The 15,658-nt window shown below is 42.3% G+C and overlaps 1 protein-coding gene across 2 annotated transcripts in view; it reads left to right on the plus strand.

The window, feature by feature from the left end:
- Positions 1-13,813, plus strand: part of adgb (androglobin) — a 213,904-nt gene extending 200,091 nt beyond the window's left edge. For both annotated transcript variants that reach the window (XM_033026113.1, XM_033026114.1), the window contains 4 exons: positions 2,893-3,037; positions 7,961-8,063; positions 10,780-10,963; positions 13,143-13,813. In XM_033026113.1, the coding sequence (XP_032882004.1) occupies positions 2,893-3,037; positions 7,961-8,063; positions 10,780-10,963; positions 13,143-13,328 (618 nt within the window). In that variant the 3' untranslated portion in view covers positions 13,329-13,813. The remainder of the gene's footprint in view (positions 1-2,892; positions 3,038-7,960; positions 8,064-10,779; positions 10,964-13,142) is intronic.
- The last annotated feature ends 1,845 nt before the right edge of the window (positions 13,814-15,658 follow it).

Genomic DNA, 15,658 nt, shown 5'->3' on the forward strand with positions numbered 1-15,658 from the left:
CGGGTGTAATATTCTGATGTACTTACAACACGGTTCCACATGCAAGCACAGTAATACAGCACTGTACCTTCAATGATTTTGGTTGAGAGATGGATATTGACTAGCTACCAGGATTCGCTCCTTCCTTATTTTCAAAACGGTACCCTGGGACCCTTTTTATCTTCTTTTGGGGAGGGCAGGTGCTTGACCGTGGCTTAGTAATTCATGAAGAGATTTTAAAAACTGGCAGTCCCTCAACACTCCTGCAAAGGCCAACACTCCCTCAGTAAAACATTCGATGTCAATTTGGAATGGGGCTTGAACTCCCAAACTTACCACTTAGTGAGTATGATACCACTGAGTCAAAGCCAGCACTTTTGGACCAAATCCAGTCCCCAGCACTATGGTCACATATTAGGAGATTTGATGTCCTGGTTTTGATGGCGCAGATGTTGTCTTTTGAATTTGGATCGCAAAATTCTACTTGGATCGCACTCTAGGACATCTAAGATGTCCTCCATTTTTTCAGGAAGCATTGCTTCCCCCTACAATTATGGGTGAAGCCCTCTCCTGCCACCTGTCAACCAATTCCTTTCCCCTCCTCCTCCTCCTCCAAATCCTCCTTCTGCTCATCACCCATCCCAACGTCTCCGGGTCACCTATTTGGCCCCTCCCCCGCCCTGTTCTCATCCACACACCAACCCTCCCTCTACATTTCACTCCTCATAGTCCTTCTTAATTAGATTCCACCATCTGCACCTTTTTGTCCTCCACTTGTTCCCTAATTTGAGGAAGGACATTCTTGCTATTGAGGGAGTGCAGCGTAGATTTATAAGGTTAATTCCGGGAATGACGGGACTGTCATATGCTGAGAGAATGGAGCAGCTGGGCATGTACACTCTGGAGTTTAGAAGGATAAGAAGGGATCTCATTGAAACATATAAGATTGTTAAGGGTTTGGACACGCTAGAGGCAGGAAACATGTTCCCGATGTTGGGGTTGTCCAGAACAAGGGGCCACAGTTTAAGAATAAGGAGTATGCCATTTAGAACAGAGACGAGGAAACACTTTTTCTCACAGAGAGTTGTGAGTCTGTGGAATTCTCTGCCTCAGAGGGCAGTGGAGGCAGGTTCTCTGGATGCTTTCAAGAGAGAGCTAGATAGGGCTCTTAAAAATAGCGGAGTTAGGGGATATGGGGAGAAGGCAGGAACGGGGTACTGATTGGGGATGATCAGCCATGATCACATTGAATGGCGCTGCTGGCTCAAAGGGCCGAATGGCCTACTCCTGAACCTATTGTCTATTGAAGAGCTGAAAAGATTTATGTTGCCAGAACCTGAGGGACTGAAGAGAGAGTTTGGGAAGGTAAGAATCTTATTATCAGGAGAGTTTGGGAAGGTATGAACCTTATTCCTGGGACTATAAGAGACTGAGGTTGATCTTATGAAAGTGTATAAAATCATGCGGGGGTAGATAGGATGAATGCACACAGTCTTTTTCCTGGGGTTGCGGATTCAAAATCTAGAGGCGATATGTTTAAGGTGAGAGGGGAAAGATTTAATAGAAACCTGAGGGGCAACCTTTTCACACTGAGGATGGTAGGTATATGGAATGAGCTGCTGGGGGAAATAGTTGAGGTAGGTACAATAACAACTTAAAAAATATGTTTTAACGAGTACTGCATAGGGATAGAAAGGGCTTTGAGGGCTTTGGACCAAATGCAGGCAAATGGGACTAGTCTAGATGGGCAACTTGGTCGAAACTGGCAAGTTGGGCTGAAGGGCTTGTTTCTGCGCTCTATGACTCTCTAACACTATTCATTAGCATGCTGCATTATTTCCACAATTATGTGGAGGCAATGTTTTATCTCCCAAAATCAAAGAAACCCTTTAGAAAGATTGAAGGGATTCAAACTGTTTCTTTATTTTGGTTCCAGAAATTAATTTTAATTTCAGGCTATGACATTTTTTCCTATTGTTATTCTTTACTTCCATGTTATGTTACATCTTATGAGAACAAAGTTTAGCCTGAAGATAGAAGTTAAAGACATGTGAATGAAAGATTACTGTGTGCTGAGAATATAATGAAGCTGTTGGAATAAAGCCAAGGTCAGATTGATTTTTAACAGTGTGGATTCAGCTCTAATTGTACCAGTGTGGGCATGTTATGTAACAGCCTTTGAATTCACAAATGCTGGAAATAATATCACCAAGGTCATTGATGCCATAATTGCAGAAGGTTTCCGTCTTCCCAGACTTATTTGTTAGATTCACGATAAAACATTATTGTGAAAGGTTTTGTATTTCTGTAACTAACAGCATGGTGAATAGGTTTGGATTTGTCTTCTTTAAGTTTGGTTTAATAGCATGCTCACCTTATAAAATTCAGAACTGCTCTCATGAAGTTCGGTATTGTTGGAAATGCTGACGTCAATGCTCATCGTACCAAGCTCGGCTAAGAACAAATCGGTAGTGTGTGCACACAAACTTGCGGTTAAAATTGACCAGGTGGCTTACTGACCTAATACCAGTCTAGAATCCAGTGAGCAATGAGAAGACAACCACTTCAAAAGATAATGAAACTCATCCAACTATCCTTGAAAGTTACTACAGAATCTGCTTCCTTAATCCTTTTGGACAGTATGTTGCAAATTATGATGATTCACTGTGCAAAGATATGTTTCCTCAGCTCTTTGTAATTATCTTAACTCTCTGTTCTCTGGATGCTAACTGTTGGCCCTCTGGAAAGAGCTTTTAATTTAGTCAATGGATTCTTCATTTAGCATCACATACATTACACATTGAAAACCTCTCCAAATTAATTGGAATTTTATTAGTTCTTTTCAGAAATTAAATTTTAAAAATGCAATCTGGAATAATCTATTGAAATGATTTTGTGTCTATTGTCTCACAGGCCTTACAACTTCGTCTGCGTGTACTGAATAACAAAGAAACAAACATAACTCTCCAGGGCATTGGTGAGAAGCAAGATGAAATTGTCAATGGGGATGCTTCTGAAATAAATACCCAAGCTACAGAACCGGAGATACCAACCACAGGTACATCATTTGAGATTAGGAGTGGCAGAGGCTCATTCTGCACATCAAGCCAGTTTTACCATTCAATTAAACCTTTGCTGATTTGTATCTTCACTCATCCTCCAGTTTGCTAATTGATTCAGCCTTGCCACTATTTTAGGAGAACGAGTTCCAGGTTTCTACTTCCTTTTGTGTGACAACCCCTCGGAATGGTCTAGCTAGATTTTAGGGCTTTGCCCATTTGTTCTACCACTGAAGAAATAATTTATCTTTATTTTTCTTGGAAACCTCTTTAAATATCTTAAATAATTCCATTGTATTACTGCTTAATAACCTATACTAAAGGCATTACAAGCCTAGTCTATACAATTTAACATGTTAATCCTAGCTACCATTATGATGGATCTGCTCTACACCCGAACCATGATCAATGCATCCTAACTGAGATACATTGTTCAGAATTAAGCTCGATGTTCAAAATGAGATTTAAGCATTGCACCATGTAACTATAATATAGCTTCCAGCAATGATATAAATCATATTATATTTCAGCTTCCCTGATAAAGAAATCCAATATTTCATAAGCCTTTTGAATTACATTTCAGACAATCTGAAAAACTAAAAATTACTGTAATTTAGCCCAGTGTAAATGGCAACAGCTTATCATAGCCTTGCATACTATGTATCTACCTGCCCCATCAGTCAACTTAGAAACATAGAAAATAGGTGCAGGAGTAGGCCATTCGGCCCTTGGAGCCAGCACCGCCATTTAATATGATCAGTACCCCGTTCCTGCTTTCTCCCCATATCCCTTGATTCCGTTAGCCCTAAGTGCTATATCTAACTCTCTCTTAAATATATCCAGTGAATTGGCCTCCACAGCCTTCTGTGGCAGAGAATTCCACAGATTCACAACTCTCTGGGTGAAAACTTTTTTCCTCAACTCAGTCCTAAATGGCCTACCCTTTATTCTTAATCTTCTGCCCCCACTTTGGCCTCATCAGCCACCTCAGTTCTCACAAAGCTGGAGTGGATCCTCACTCCTGGAGTCATCAACACTCAAGAAGAAAGTCGACAGTATGCAAATTAAGCCTCTTTAGGTTGATTTTGTCTGATCAAAATTCAGCTAATTAAAACCAAATTGCCCGAAGTACAATGTGTGCCTGCATGAAGATGGCATGCTAGAATGCCAAGATTGTTTATGTGATATTTTTATTATTACATTAATAATAAAATGATTTAAATTATTATTCAAAAATGTAATAAACCCAGTGTTATTTGAAAGGCAACTTTCCCAAAGGCTATTAGTGGTGGCATAGTGGAGCTGCAATAGCGTTGCTGCCTCACAGCGTCTGTACTGAGTTTGTACGTTCTCCCTGTGAACGCAAGGAATTTCTCAGAGTGCTCCAGTGTCCTCCCACATTCAAAAGACATGCAGGATGCGAAAGTGGTCCAACATTCGAACTAGTAAATGGGTGATCGACGGACAGCTTGGACTCAGTCAGCCGAAGAGCCTATTTCCATGCTGTATCTCTAAACTATTCATTACCATTAGAAGTATTGACTATTAGGAAAAAAGGGCAGCTCGAAAATACTACATTGCAGCTACAAATGATTTATTTCACTCCTGTGAAGTAATAGTAAAATCCATCCACCCACTTGAGCATCTGCCTCCTTAACACTAATGGTATGCTCATTGACACCATGGGATCTGTCTGAAACAGAAGTATAATCTTAGGGTTCTGACTTCAGTTCTTAGCAATGGCCTAGAATATACTTGGAGTGATAATCAGCCTATGCCTATTTCCCACTGACGTGTAGAAGAACTCAGGTCAAAGAATGAACGTACCCCCTAATGGGAACTTCCTCTCTGATATGAATGCTGACGCTCTGAATACCCCAGGGCAGGGCCTATGAGAGTGAGGTGCAGGGACTACATCGTACCCAGGCCCGGGGTCCAAAGGGGGGCCCAGGAAAGCTCTTTATTTAAAGTAAATACTAAGCCCATCTACCTTTTTTTTTACTTTTTATTAATTATTATGTCTTCTGATGATCTGATCTGCATTGAAATATAAAAGGAAGTTTCAAGTGAATTATTTCTCATTATCTGTATTGTAGCAGAAACAAAGATGTTCAAAACAAATGTGCTTTCTTCTTTCTGATCCTTTTATTTTATTGATATCTATTTATAATTATCATGGAGGGAGTATAGGTGATTCTTCAGTAAGTGTCTGCTTTTAAGTTTCTGGAAACCCAAAAAATAAAACATAAATCTTTGCAACTTTGAATGTTTTTTCACATAGATGAACATCTCTACTATGGGAAAAATATGTTTGGTGCAATCTTTTAGAGAATTTAATTTATTTTTTCCTCTTCTTTTTCCAGGTTGCCCATTGCATTCAGTCATATCCGTCATATTATTATGATAAACAACACTGCAAATTATAACGGATTTAAGAATATAAAATCAAATTTAGGGCACAGTATTTCAAATTATAGAGTATCTTCCTCAAATAAACCACCAAAAAGAAACACCTTTTCAGTCTAACACAGTAATTTTAAACCTTCGTAACAGTTTACTGCCGAAAAAAGTGGTGATTTTCAGCAAGAATAATAACCTTCACATAACATTTTACCAACTTCCTCTAAAACAATATTAACTTCAGATGAATAGGCAGAAGCATACTGTTCATTTATCAATTACAATTGGTAATTACGGTCATTGTATTATTTTACACATTATGAGCATAAAATACTTCTGAGACGGATATGACTCAGCATGGTGGAGATGATCAAGTTTGGGAGCGTCACGTGATGGAGATGACTAAAACTATCTTTAGAGCTCGGGCCGGGGTTGGAGTTGGGGCTAGGTCTGGGGCTGGGGTTAGGGCTAGGGTTAGGGTTAGGGTTGGGGCTAGGGTTAGGGCTAGAATTAGGGTTAGGGTTGGTGCTGGGGTTAGGGTCGGGGTTAGGGTTAGTGTTGGGGCTGGGGCTGGGGCTAGGGCTAGGACTAGGGCTAGGGCTAGGGTTACTTACCCCCAATCTCCAGGTCCAGTAGCTCCAGCACCAGCAGCTCCAGCAGCTCCAGCTCCATCTCCAGCCGGCCACAAAGCCATCACAGCCGATGTCGCTCTCCACGCCCGGCCCTCTTCAGCCCTTGTTCCCTGGTGTGACAGTTGGAAACTGCAGGAAATTAATCCTGTGGTGTTGGACCAGGAGTCCAGCATCGAGTGGAGCCAGAGTGACTACAACTATCAGCTGTGAGGAAGTTCAGGACTTCTGTGTTTACTAAACATCCTAAACCTCTGCACGGTTACATAGATAAACATTGGAAGTTGTCTCTGAAATTCTGATCTTCGCAGAATTTTAGGGCATTAATACAATTAACTTTTCAAAAACTTTAGTATCTTTCAGTTTCACAGCATACTATGTGATGTACATGGTGCTGGTTAAATATATTTCCCAGGATTTTAATGCAATTCATGTTTTATATGATTCGGAATTACTCTCACTATAAATGACATGGCCTGAGGATGTTAATTTACAAATAATTAGCATACTACAAAAAGGATGCATTATTAACCCATTTAAATCTTTTGATGAAAAGTAACACTCAAAAGGTTTTTATTCTGATCGGAATCATACTGAACATTTAAATTAAATTAGAGGAATAGAAACATAGAAAACATAGAAAATAGGTGCAGGAGTAGGCCATTCGGCCCTTTGAGCCTGCACTGCCATTCAATATGATCATGGCTGATCATCCAACTCAGTATCCTGTACCTGCTTTCTCTCCATACCCCCTGATCCCTTTAGCCACAAGGGCCACATCTAACTCCCTCTTAAATAGCCAATGATCTGGCCTCAACTACCTTCTGTGGCAGAGAATTCCAGAGATTCACCACTCTCTGTGTAAAAAATGTTTTTCTCATCTCAGTCCTAAAAGATTTCCCCTTTATCCTTAAATTGTGACCCCTTGTTCTGGACTTCCCCAACATCGGGAACAATCTTCCCGCATCTAGCCTGTCCAACCCCTTAAGAATGTTGTACGTTTCTATAAGATCCCCCCTCAATCTTCTAAATTCTAGCGAGTACAAGCCGAGTCTATCCAATCTTTCTTCATATGAAAGTCCTGACATCCCAGGAATCAGTCTGGTGAACCTTCTCTGTACTCCCTCTATGGCAAGAATGTCCTTCCTCAGATTAGGAGACCAAAACTGTACGCAATACTCCAGGTGTGGTCTCACCAAGACCCTGTACAACTGCAGTAGAACCTCCCTGCTCCTATACTCAAATCATTTTGCTATGAATGCTAACATACCATTCGCTTTCTTCACTGCCTGCTGCACCTGCATGCCTACTTTCAATGACTGGTGTACCATGACACCCAGGTCTCGTTGCATCTCCTCTTTTCCTAATTGGCCACCATTCAAGTAATAGTCTACTTTCCTGTTTTTGCCACCAAAGTGGATAACCTCACATTTATCCACATTATACTGTATCTGCCATGCATTTGCCCACTCACCCAGCCTATCCAAGTCATCTTGCAGCCTCCTAGCATCCTCCTCACAGCTAACACTGGCCCCCAGCTTCGTGTCATACGCAAACTTGGAGATGTTGCATTTAATTCACTCGTCCAAATCATTAATATATATTGTAAATAGCTGGGGTCCCAGCACTGAGCCTTGCGATACCCCACTAGTCACTGCCTGCCATTCTGAAAAGGACCCGTTAACTCCTACTCTTTGCTTCCTGTCTGCCAGCCAGTTATCTATCTACATCAATACTGCACCCCCAATATCATGTGCTTTAAGTTTGTATACTAATCTCTTATTGAGACATATATTGAGACATATATTGAGACATATATAAACTGCCTGTATATTTGTGGGTCAAAAGGGCCTTTATGTTTAAATGTGACATGACATTTGTATTGTCTTGCAGCCATTTTGCAGGATGGTGAAGAAATTCAATACAGAGCTGTTGATGGAAAAGTAATAATATCTGATGATATTATTAAACCAATGAAATGGACCAAATATATCAGGTAGTTACTTAGAACAGAGTATCCAGTTACTTAAGATGAATTTTAACATCTACAGTTACCTTGAGATTGACTTTAACATCTACTGTTGCTTTTCATGCTTTTATTAAATATGCACAACTACTCGGGAGTGAAGGGCAAGATTCTGTATGATAGTGCAGATCAATTTTACAATCCTCCCCTTCCAACTACTTCCCAACTACTGCTAAATATCAGGGTAAACAAATACTAACACTCGTCACTGTTCAAGTGAGACAGAAAGCAACAGCCCTCGTCTTGTCCGATCATAAATCCTGGGGACATGTCCGTCAGATTACTCAGATGGCACATCAGGTCCCCAAGGAGACTAAAATTCACAATACATGAGCCATTTCGAATTAATCTGACAAAGGGTCTTGAGGTCAGTCAGGCCTGAAAAAAAGCAATGCAACAACGGATAACCGATCCCCTTCTCAAGAGTGTGGTGCAGTATAAATATTCTCCTGTGCAATTTCTAGAGCCTGCAAATGGATGTGCTACGTAGCTATTGTGGCAGGATTCCTATGCAACTGAAAGAACTGTGCACATTACCCTGGTTTAAAAAATCTGTTGTCCTGGTCAAAGGCAAGATCTGGGAGTTGGAGGAGAGTGATGATATTATCAAAGCAATGAATTGGTTCCACTGTGTAAGGTATTTATGGAGAGATGTGTGGCCAGTCATCCGCAGATGATGCATTGCCTTATCTCAAACAAGGTCTGCACAGGGCAGTGATCGAGTTAAATAATCAGGAAGAATTGTGATGTGGGGATGGGAGAATTAGGGCTAGGAGAGGGTCTGCAGGAAGGGTAGGTAGCAGTGATCAGGGGAGTGGGGTGAGATGTTAAAGAGATTGGAGATGATGAAGATGACTTTGGGATCAAAATTGTGTTATACCAGCCAGAAGTCTGTGACCAATGGTGTACCACAGTAATCTGTACTGCAACCTCTGTAGCCTGTGATGTCTATAAATAGCTTGGATGTAAATGTAGATGGGTTGATTAGCAAGTCTGCAAATAACACCAAAATTGGTGGAATTGTGCATGGTGAGGAAGTCTGTCAAAGGATACCGTGGGGTTCAGATCAGTTACAGAATATGGGTGCGAAGTGATCCAATTTGGGAGGTCAAATGTTTGGGTAAAGCATACAGTTAATTCTTCTTCTTATCAAGTCCACACACAAGATTAGAAGTTGTTCAGCAAGAGCTGAACACACTTCTCGGCATCTGCACAATGGTGTCTGTCTTGCGCTTCTTGTGCGTCTTGTGCGTGGTGGTGGAAAGATTGGTTGAAACAGGGCCGCGACGTGAACGCTCTTTCCTTGACCCCATACAGTTAATGGCAAGACCCTAAACTGCATTAGTGTACAGAAGGATCTTGGTGTCCAAGTGCACAGCTTCCTGTAAATGGCACAAGCAGCTGACCGCATTACCTGGGTGGAAATGTCAATAACTGGCTTTAAGGTCTGAAATTCACAAGTATCTGATGATATTACTAAACCAATGAAATGTCCCAAATATATCAGGTACTTCCATAGAATGGTGTGTACTGTTACCTTAAGATGATTCTTGGTCTCGACTTTAACATCCATTTTTCATATTTTTTATTATGTGCACAACTACTCAGGAGTGAAGGGTAAAATGACTGAATGATAGTGTAAAAGAGATGTGTGGGGCTAGGATTTTACACAGCACAGTGAGTGCCTGGAATACATTGCCAGGAATAGTGGTGGAAGCAGGTGTTTAAGAGGCTTTTAGATAGGGGCCTGGATATGTGGGAATGAAGGGATATGGATCATATGTGGGCAGAGGAGATTAGTTGAACGGCAGCATTTCCAACATAGACATTTGTAGGCTGAAGGGCCTGTTCCTGTTCTGTACTGTCCTATATTCTATATTATATTATATAATAGGTTTTCAAATCAGTGCATCTTGAGAGTGTCCAATAATGGTTGCTCCCAGGACAACTGGTCTACTTTAAGGAGCATTGCAGGGATACAGTGTATGGAACACCTGCAGATGTTGTATCAGATATTGAAGGATGAACCCATGATGATGTGTCCAGTCAAACTACTGAACTGGCCTGAAACAATTCAGTAATGGCCTTTATTGGATTTCACGTTGGGTACAGTTGATCCCAAATGAGTCATACAGTCCAGAAACCTGCCCTTTGTCTCTAACTGTTGACCACTAAGAACCCAGTTACATGAGTCCCATGTTTATTCTCTCCTCATTCCCATCCACTTTCCTCCCACCCCCAATTCCAACATTCACCCACAAACAAGGATTAATTTACAGCAGTCAATTAACCTGCCGATCCACACATCTTTGTTATGTGCGAGGAAACGGGAACACCTGGAGAAACTGAATGCAGTCACAGGGAGAACAAACAAATTCTGCATGGACAGCTCAGTGGTCAAGATAGAACCCAGATTGCTGGAGTTGTGAAGCTTCATTGCTCCAGGCTGCACCACTGTGCACCCCATTTCAATTGCACAATATTGGGGAATAAGCAGTTGTCGAGCAGAAGGGTGGAATAAATTGGATAGCTTTGTCAAAGAGCCAGCACAGCCTGGTGGCTTGTTAGCCACCTCTTGTGCTGTGTGATTCTATGGCGCTAATTGCAGCAAGTTGTTTCTAAAACCCAATCAGAATATTTTGCGTTGAAAAGTGGGTAATACTCTGAGCTTTTTGCATTTTAACAGGTCGACTCTTCGTGAACCAGTTCTGGAGAATGGAAAAATTATTGAAGAACGAGAGAAGGTTAAGGCGGAAGTAATTTACAATTTCCGCCAAAAACGAGAGATAGTCTTTCAGCAGCGTGAGACAGAAAGACAGACTCGCCGCCAACTGAAGGCACAGCAGCTGCAAATGTTTGAAGATTTGCAGGTGAAGCCATTTATTTCACATACATTCTTTACAGAGCCATTTTGTAAATTGAAATTCCGAGCCTTTTTACAGCATATGCTCCAGAAGAGCAAATCTAGTCTTCCTGTGCAACACCAAGGGAGTGATGCAGATGGTGAGAGATGCGTTCTTTCAGGATGCGAGATCAAACTGGGTTTATGAATTGCCATGATATTTAAGTCTGCGCTTGACAGTGCAGTAAATCTTAGAATGAATGGATCCCTTTATAATGAATTTTAGTTATAGTGGAGGGACCAGCTGATGCCACACCTGGCTCACACCGCCTCCCCTCCGCTTACAGTCCCGGCTTCCAATGCCACCGACTTGTAAGATGCACCAGCGAGCCCCTTCTTCACCCACCGCATGGTCTGGGTGACGAGGCTATTGTTACTGGGGACACAGGAAACAATGTTTTCTCCAGATGGCCGCCACCAACAAAACACACTTGGTCACCACGGCCTCCCCTCTCATCTGCTGCCATTTATTCCTTCACTCTGTCCGCTCCCCTGCTGCCTCCTCCTTCTCCCATTGCCCTGTCCACGCGGCCTCTTATCCCCACCCCCCTCCTCCTGACCACCGACGTCTCTTCCTTCTCCCTCGGAGTCGCCAACATACTCCACCTTGGAAGATGTCAGCGACTACGGGGGGAGGAGGAGGAGGGGGCAGTGGAGCGGGGAGCAGACAAAACAAAGCATGAAGCAGCAGCAGGTGAGAGGGGAGGGAGCCCCATGGTGACTGAGTGCATGCTGTCAGTGCCAGTGGCCTGAAGGAAGTGCTGTTCCCCGGATCTACAACATAAGACACAACATCAGCCATTTCAGCTGGACCATGAGGCAGCATGTGAAGGAGGGCTCACTGGTGCAGACCAGCAATATCAGCACCTAATTTTAAGGTGAAATGAAACAAAGTGCTGGAGTAACTCAGCAGACTGGATCAGTCTGAAGAAGGAACCCAACATCACCTATCCATGTTCTCCAGAGATGTTGCCGGACCCGCGGAGTTAAGGGCCTGTCCCACTTACGTGCCCTTTACAGACGACAGCTGGCAACCGTGATAGGTCGCCGAAATTTTCAACATGTTGAAAATTCAGCGGCGACCAGAAAGACGCTACGACTCTTTGGAGACCCCTCACGACCATACAGGCGACCCCAGGCGACATGTCGTGGGTGACCTCTCACGACCATACAGCCTGTCAAGTCAGGCTAGTCAAATCTTTCTCTGGGATATTCAATAATATGACTATCAAGCTACCATGTCTTGTATTATTGATTTGTGTTGAACATTTAATTATAAATAGAAACATAGAAAATAGGTGCAGGAGTAGGCCATTCGGCCCTTCGAGCCTGCACCGCCATTCGATATGATCATGGCTGATCATCCAACTCAGTATCCCATCCCCGCATTTTCTCCATAACCCCTGATCCCTTTAGCCACAAGGGCCACATCTAACTCCCTCTTAAATATAGCCACTGGCCTCAACTACCTTCTGTGGCAGAGAATTCCAGAGATCCACCAATCTCTGTGTGAAAAATGTTTTCCTCATCTCGGTCCTAAAAGATTTCCCCCTTATCCTTAAACTGTGACCCCTTGTTCTGGACTTCCCCAACATCGGGAACAATCTTCCTGCATCTAGCCTGTCCATCCCCTTAAGAATTTTGTAAGTTTCTATAAGATCCCCCCTCAATCTTCTAAATTCTAGCGAGTACAAGCCGAGATTATCCAGTCTTTCTTCATATAGAAGTCCTGACATCCCAGGAATCAGTCTGGTCAACCTTCTCTGTACTCCCTCTATGGCAAGAATGTCTTTCCTCAGATTAGGAGACCAAAACTGTACACAATACTCCAGGTGTGGTCTCACCATGACCCTGTACAACTGCAGAAGAACCTCCCTGCTCCTATACTCAAATCCTTTTGCTATGAATGTTAACATACCATTCGCTTTCTTCACTGTTATTTTCCATTGTGGCATTCTTTCTATTGAAATGAAGCAGCTCACAGTTATCTACAGTGAAATTAGTTTCTTAGTTAAATGGCCACGAAGCAAATTTATTGTTGTCTTCCAATATGATTGTAAGCTGTATGTGCTGTGTGACTCTATGGTGCCCCTGTATTGCTCTACACTAACTACCACTCCCAATGTGATGTTGTATTTGCACTGCAGGCAGCCTTAGATGAAGCTCGGCAAGACGTCTTTCAACTCAGAGAGACATACAGAACTAAACTTATTGAGGAGGAAATGAAGAAGCAAAGAGAAATTGCGCAAATGGAGGCACTCCAAGCAGAGCAAGAGAGGAAAACCAAAAGTGGCTCCTCCAAGAAGTCAAAGAGTCCGGGAAAGAAAAAATAATCTACAAAAAAGCCTAGTTTTTATGTGCATCCTCAAACATATTTCATTACATCTCCTCTAATGCAATCTTCATAACATTTTTAACAGTTAACAGCAACATTCCCTGCTTACTTCCAGCGAAATTCTCCATTGTTCACCACACACACTTCCTTGAAATAACAGCTGAAAAATTCCAAGAACACATGGGTCAGTCAGCATCTGAGAAAAGTCAACTATAATTTCACCCTGTCCACCACTAGAATTCCTGAACTTTTATTCATTTTGCTGCATTATGGGGTGACCAGACCTCACACGTGACATTGGGTGCAGAAGTGATTTTGGCATATCTTGTTTGCCTTCTGCGTGTTGATTGACAGACCTGCTGGGTGTTGCAATTTCCATTTTCTTTGCAGTCTTTTATTCCATGTACGTGCTATTTTTACAGGTAATTCTTTGACTTTTTCAATGGTGGATCACAGTATCATTAAAGTTTATTTTATTGTCAATGTTTCCATTAGATTTACTGGAATAGATGTATTTGCTGATATCAAAACAACCACATGATGACAAAACAAATAGAAGATGACTTATGCACATCATAAATATCACCATACATTCCCTGAGGAGAAGGACCATTTTTTGTAAATGTAATGTACCCATTCAAAGGAACCTTATAATCTGAAGCAAGTGCAAAGCCAATATCGTGCCTCAGTCTTTATTATCTGGATTATTTGAAGAGGTGGCAGCTCCCGTTAAGTGCTGACAGCATCTGTATGCCAACACTTGCTGGACCTTCTGGAAAACCCATCCAGCAGTGAACCAGCAGCTTGGGCCAGAAGCTGTATTTTTGTCTTGCGTTTCTCATCTACCCACTGCCATGAGGTTTGCTGTTTGCCTCTGGCATAACAAACAAGCAGCAGTAACATTCCACATTGCTCTTGCCTCTATTTTTAATACTCATTCTCAGGGTATGTGAGGCACTTGAAAGGCCAAGTTCTCTATTCATCTCTAATGACACTGTTGCTCTGCTGTCCCTGCATGATGGACTCTCACAATGTCCTCAAGGAAGGATTCCCTGAGGTTGACCACTGAAAATTAAAACCTTGCAATACAGTAAATGTTCATAATAACAGACCACACGGGGGAGAATGGTGTTTGCTATTGCCGATTGTCCACTATAACCGAGTGAAGGGGGTAAAGTTTAACCCAAGGCCATGAGGGAAGAAACATAGCATTGGGGAGGGTTAAACAAGTGAGAATTCACAGGCCGGGAAGCCGCAGAGCCCCCGGTCCCATACGCCATACCGGGGAATAGTTCGGTACTCACGCCGTCTTTATTCTGCTCGTTCTCTCCACTCCCGCAACTGGAAGCACGCCATGTGGTGCCAGCTCACAGGGTAAGTGGGGCGGGTGGGGGGGGGGAGATGCAATGGAAGCCTCAGAAATCCGTTAAATGAATTTGTTCCAAACCAGGATGGTGGAGATATCTGTGGTGATAACATTACTATGATATAATTGCACTTCTCCTTTCTGGTGGTAAAGGAAGTGTTGACAAAATAACATCGATAATTTGCTGTGGTGCATCCTGCAGATTGTAGACATAGCACCCACAGAGTGTCAGTGAAGAAGGAATTGCTCAATCAAGTAGGCTTTTGTAACCTGTTGAACTTCTGAAATGTTGTGAGCGTGGCTACAGAGGCAAGTAGGGGAAGTTCCATTATTTATACTTTATTTATACATTATTTATACTTTATTTCTAGGTCACCCCTCAACCTCCAACATTTCAGAGAAACAATCCAAATCATTCCAATCTCTCTTTGTCGCTGAAACTCATCAAATCCAGGCAGTATTCTGGTGAACCTGCTCCGCACCCTCACCAAATCCTGCACATCTTTTCTGCAACGAGATGATCAGAACTGCACGCAATACTCCAAATGCAGCTTAACCAAAGTCCTATAGAGCTGCATCGGGACTTGTCCTATGAAGAGAAGCTCGAGAATATGGGTTGTATTCCTTGGAGTTTAGAAGAATAAGGGGTGACCTTATTAAAATGTTTAGGGTTTGACAGGGTAGATGTTGAAATGTTTTCACTTGCGGGAGAGTCATGAGTCCTCTGACACAACTATAAAATAAGGGGGCAGTCACTTAAAAATGAGGCGCATAGAAATTTATTTTCTCAGAAAGGGGTGAAACTTGAATTCTGCCCAAGGGTGGTGGAAGCCACATCATTAGATAAATTTAAAGTTGAAATTGATAAATAGTTGAAAGATCAAGGAATTGGGAGTTATGGGGAACTGGCACCAAAGAGACGTTGAGGCCAGTGTAGATCGACCATGATCACATTGAATGGT

Source organism: Amblyraja radiata, chromosome 8 (genome assembly GCF_010909765.2).
Source record: "Amblyraja radiata isolate CabotCenter1 chromosome 8, sAmbRad1.1.pri, whole genome shotgun sequence".
NCBI lineage: Eukaryota > Metazoa > Chordata > Chondrichthyes > Rajiformes > Rajidae > Amblyraja > Amblyraja radiata.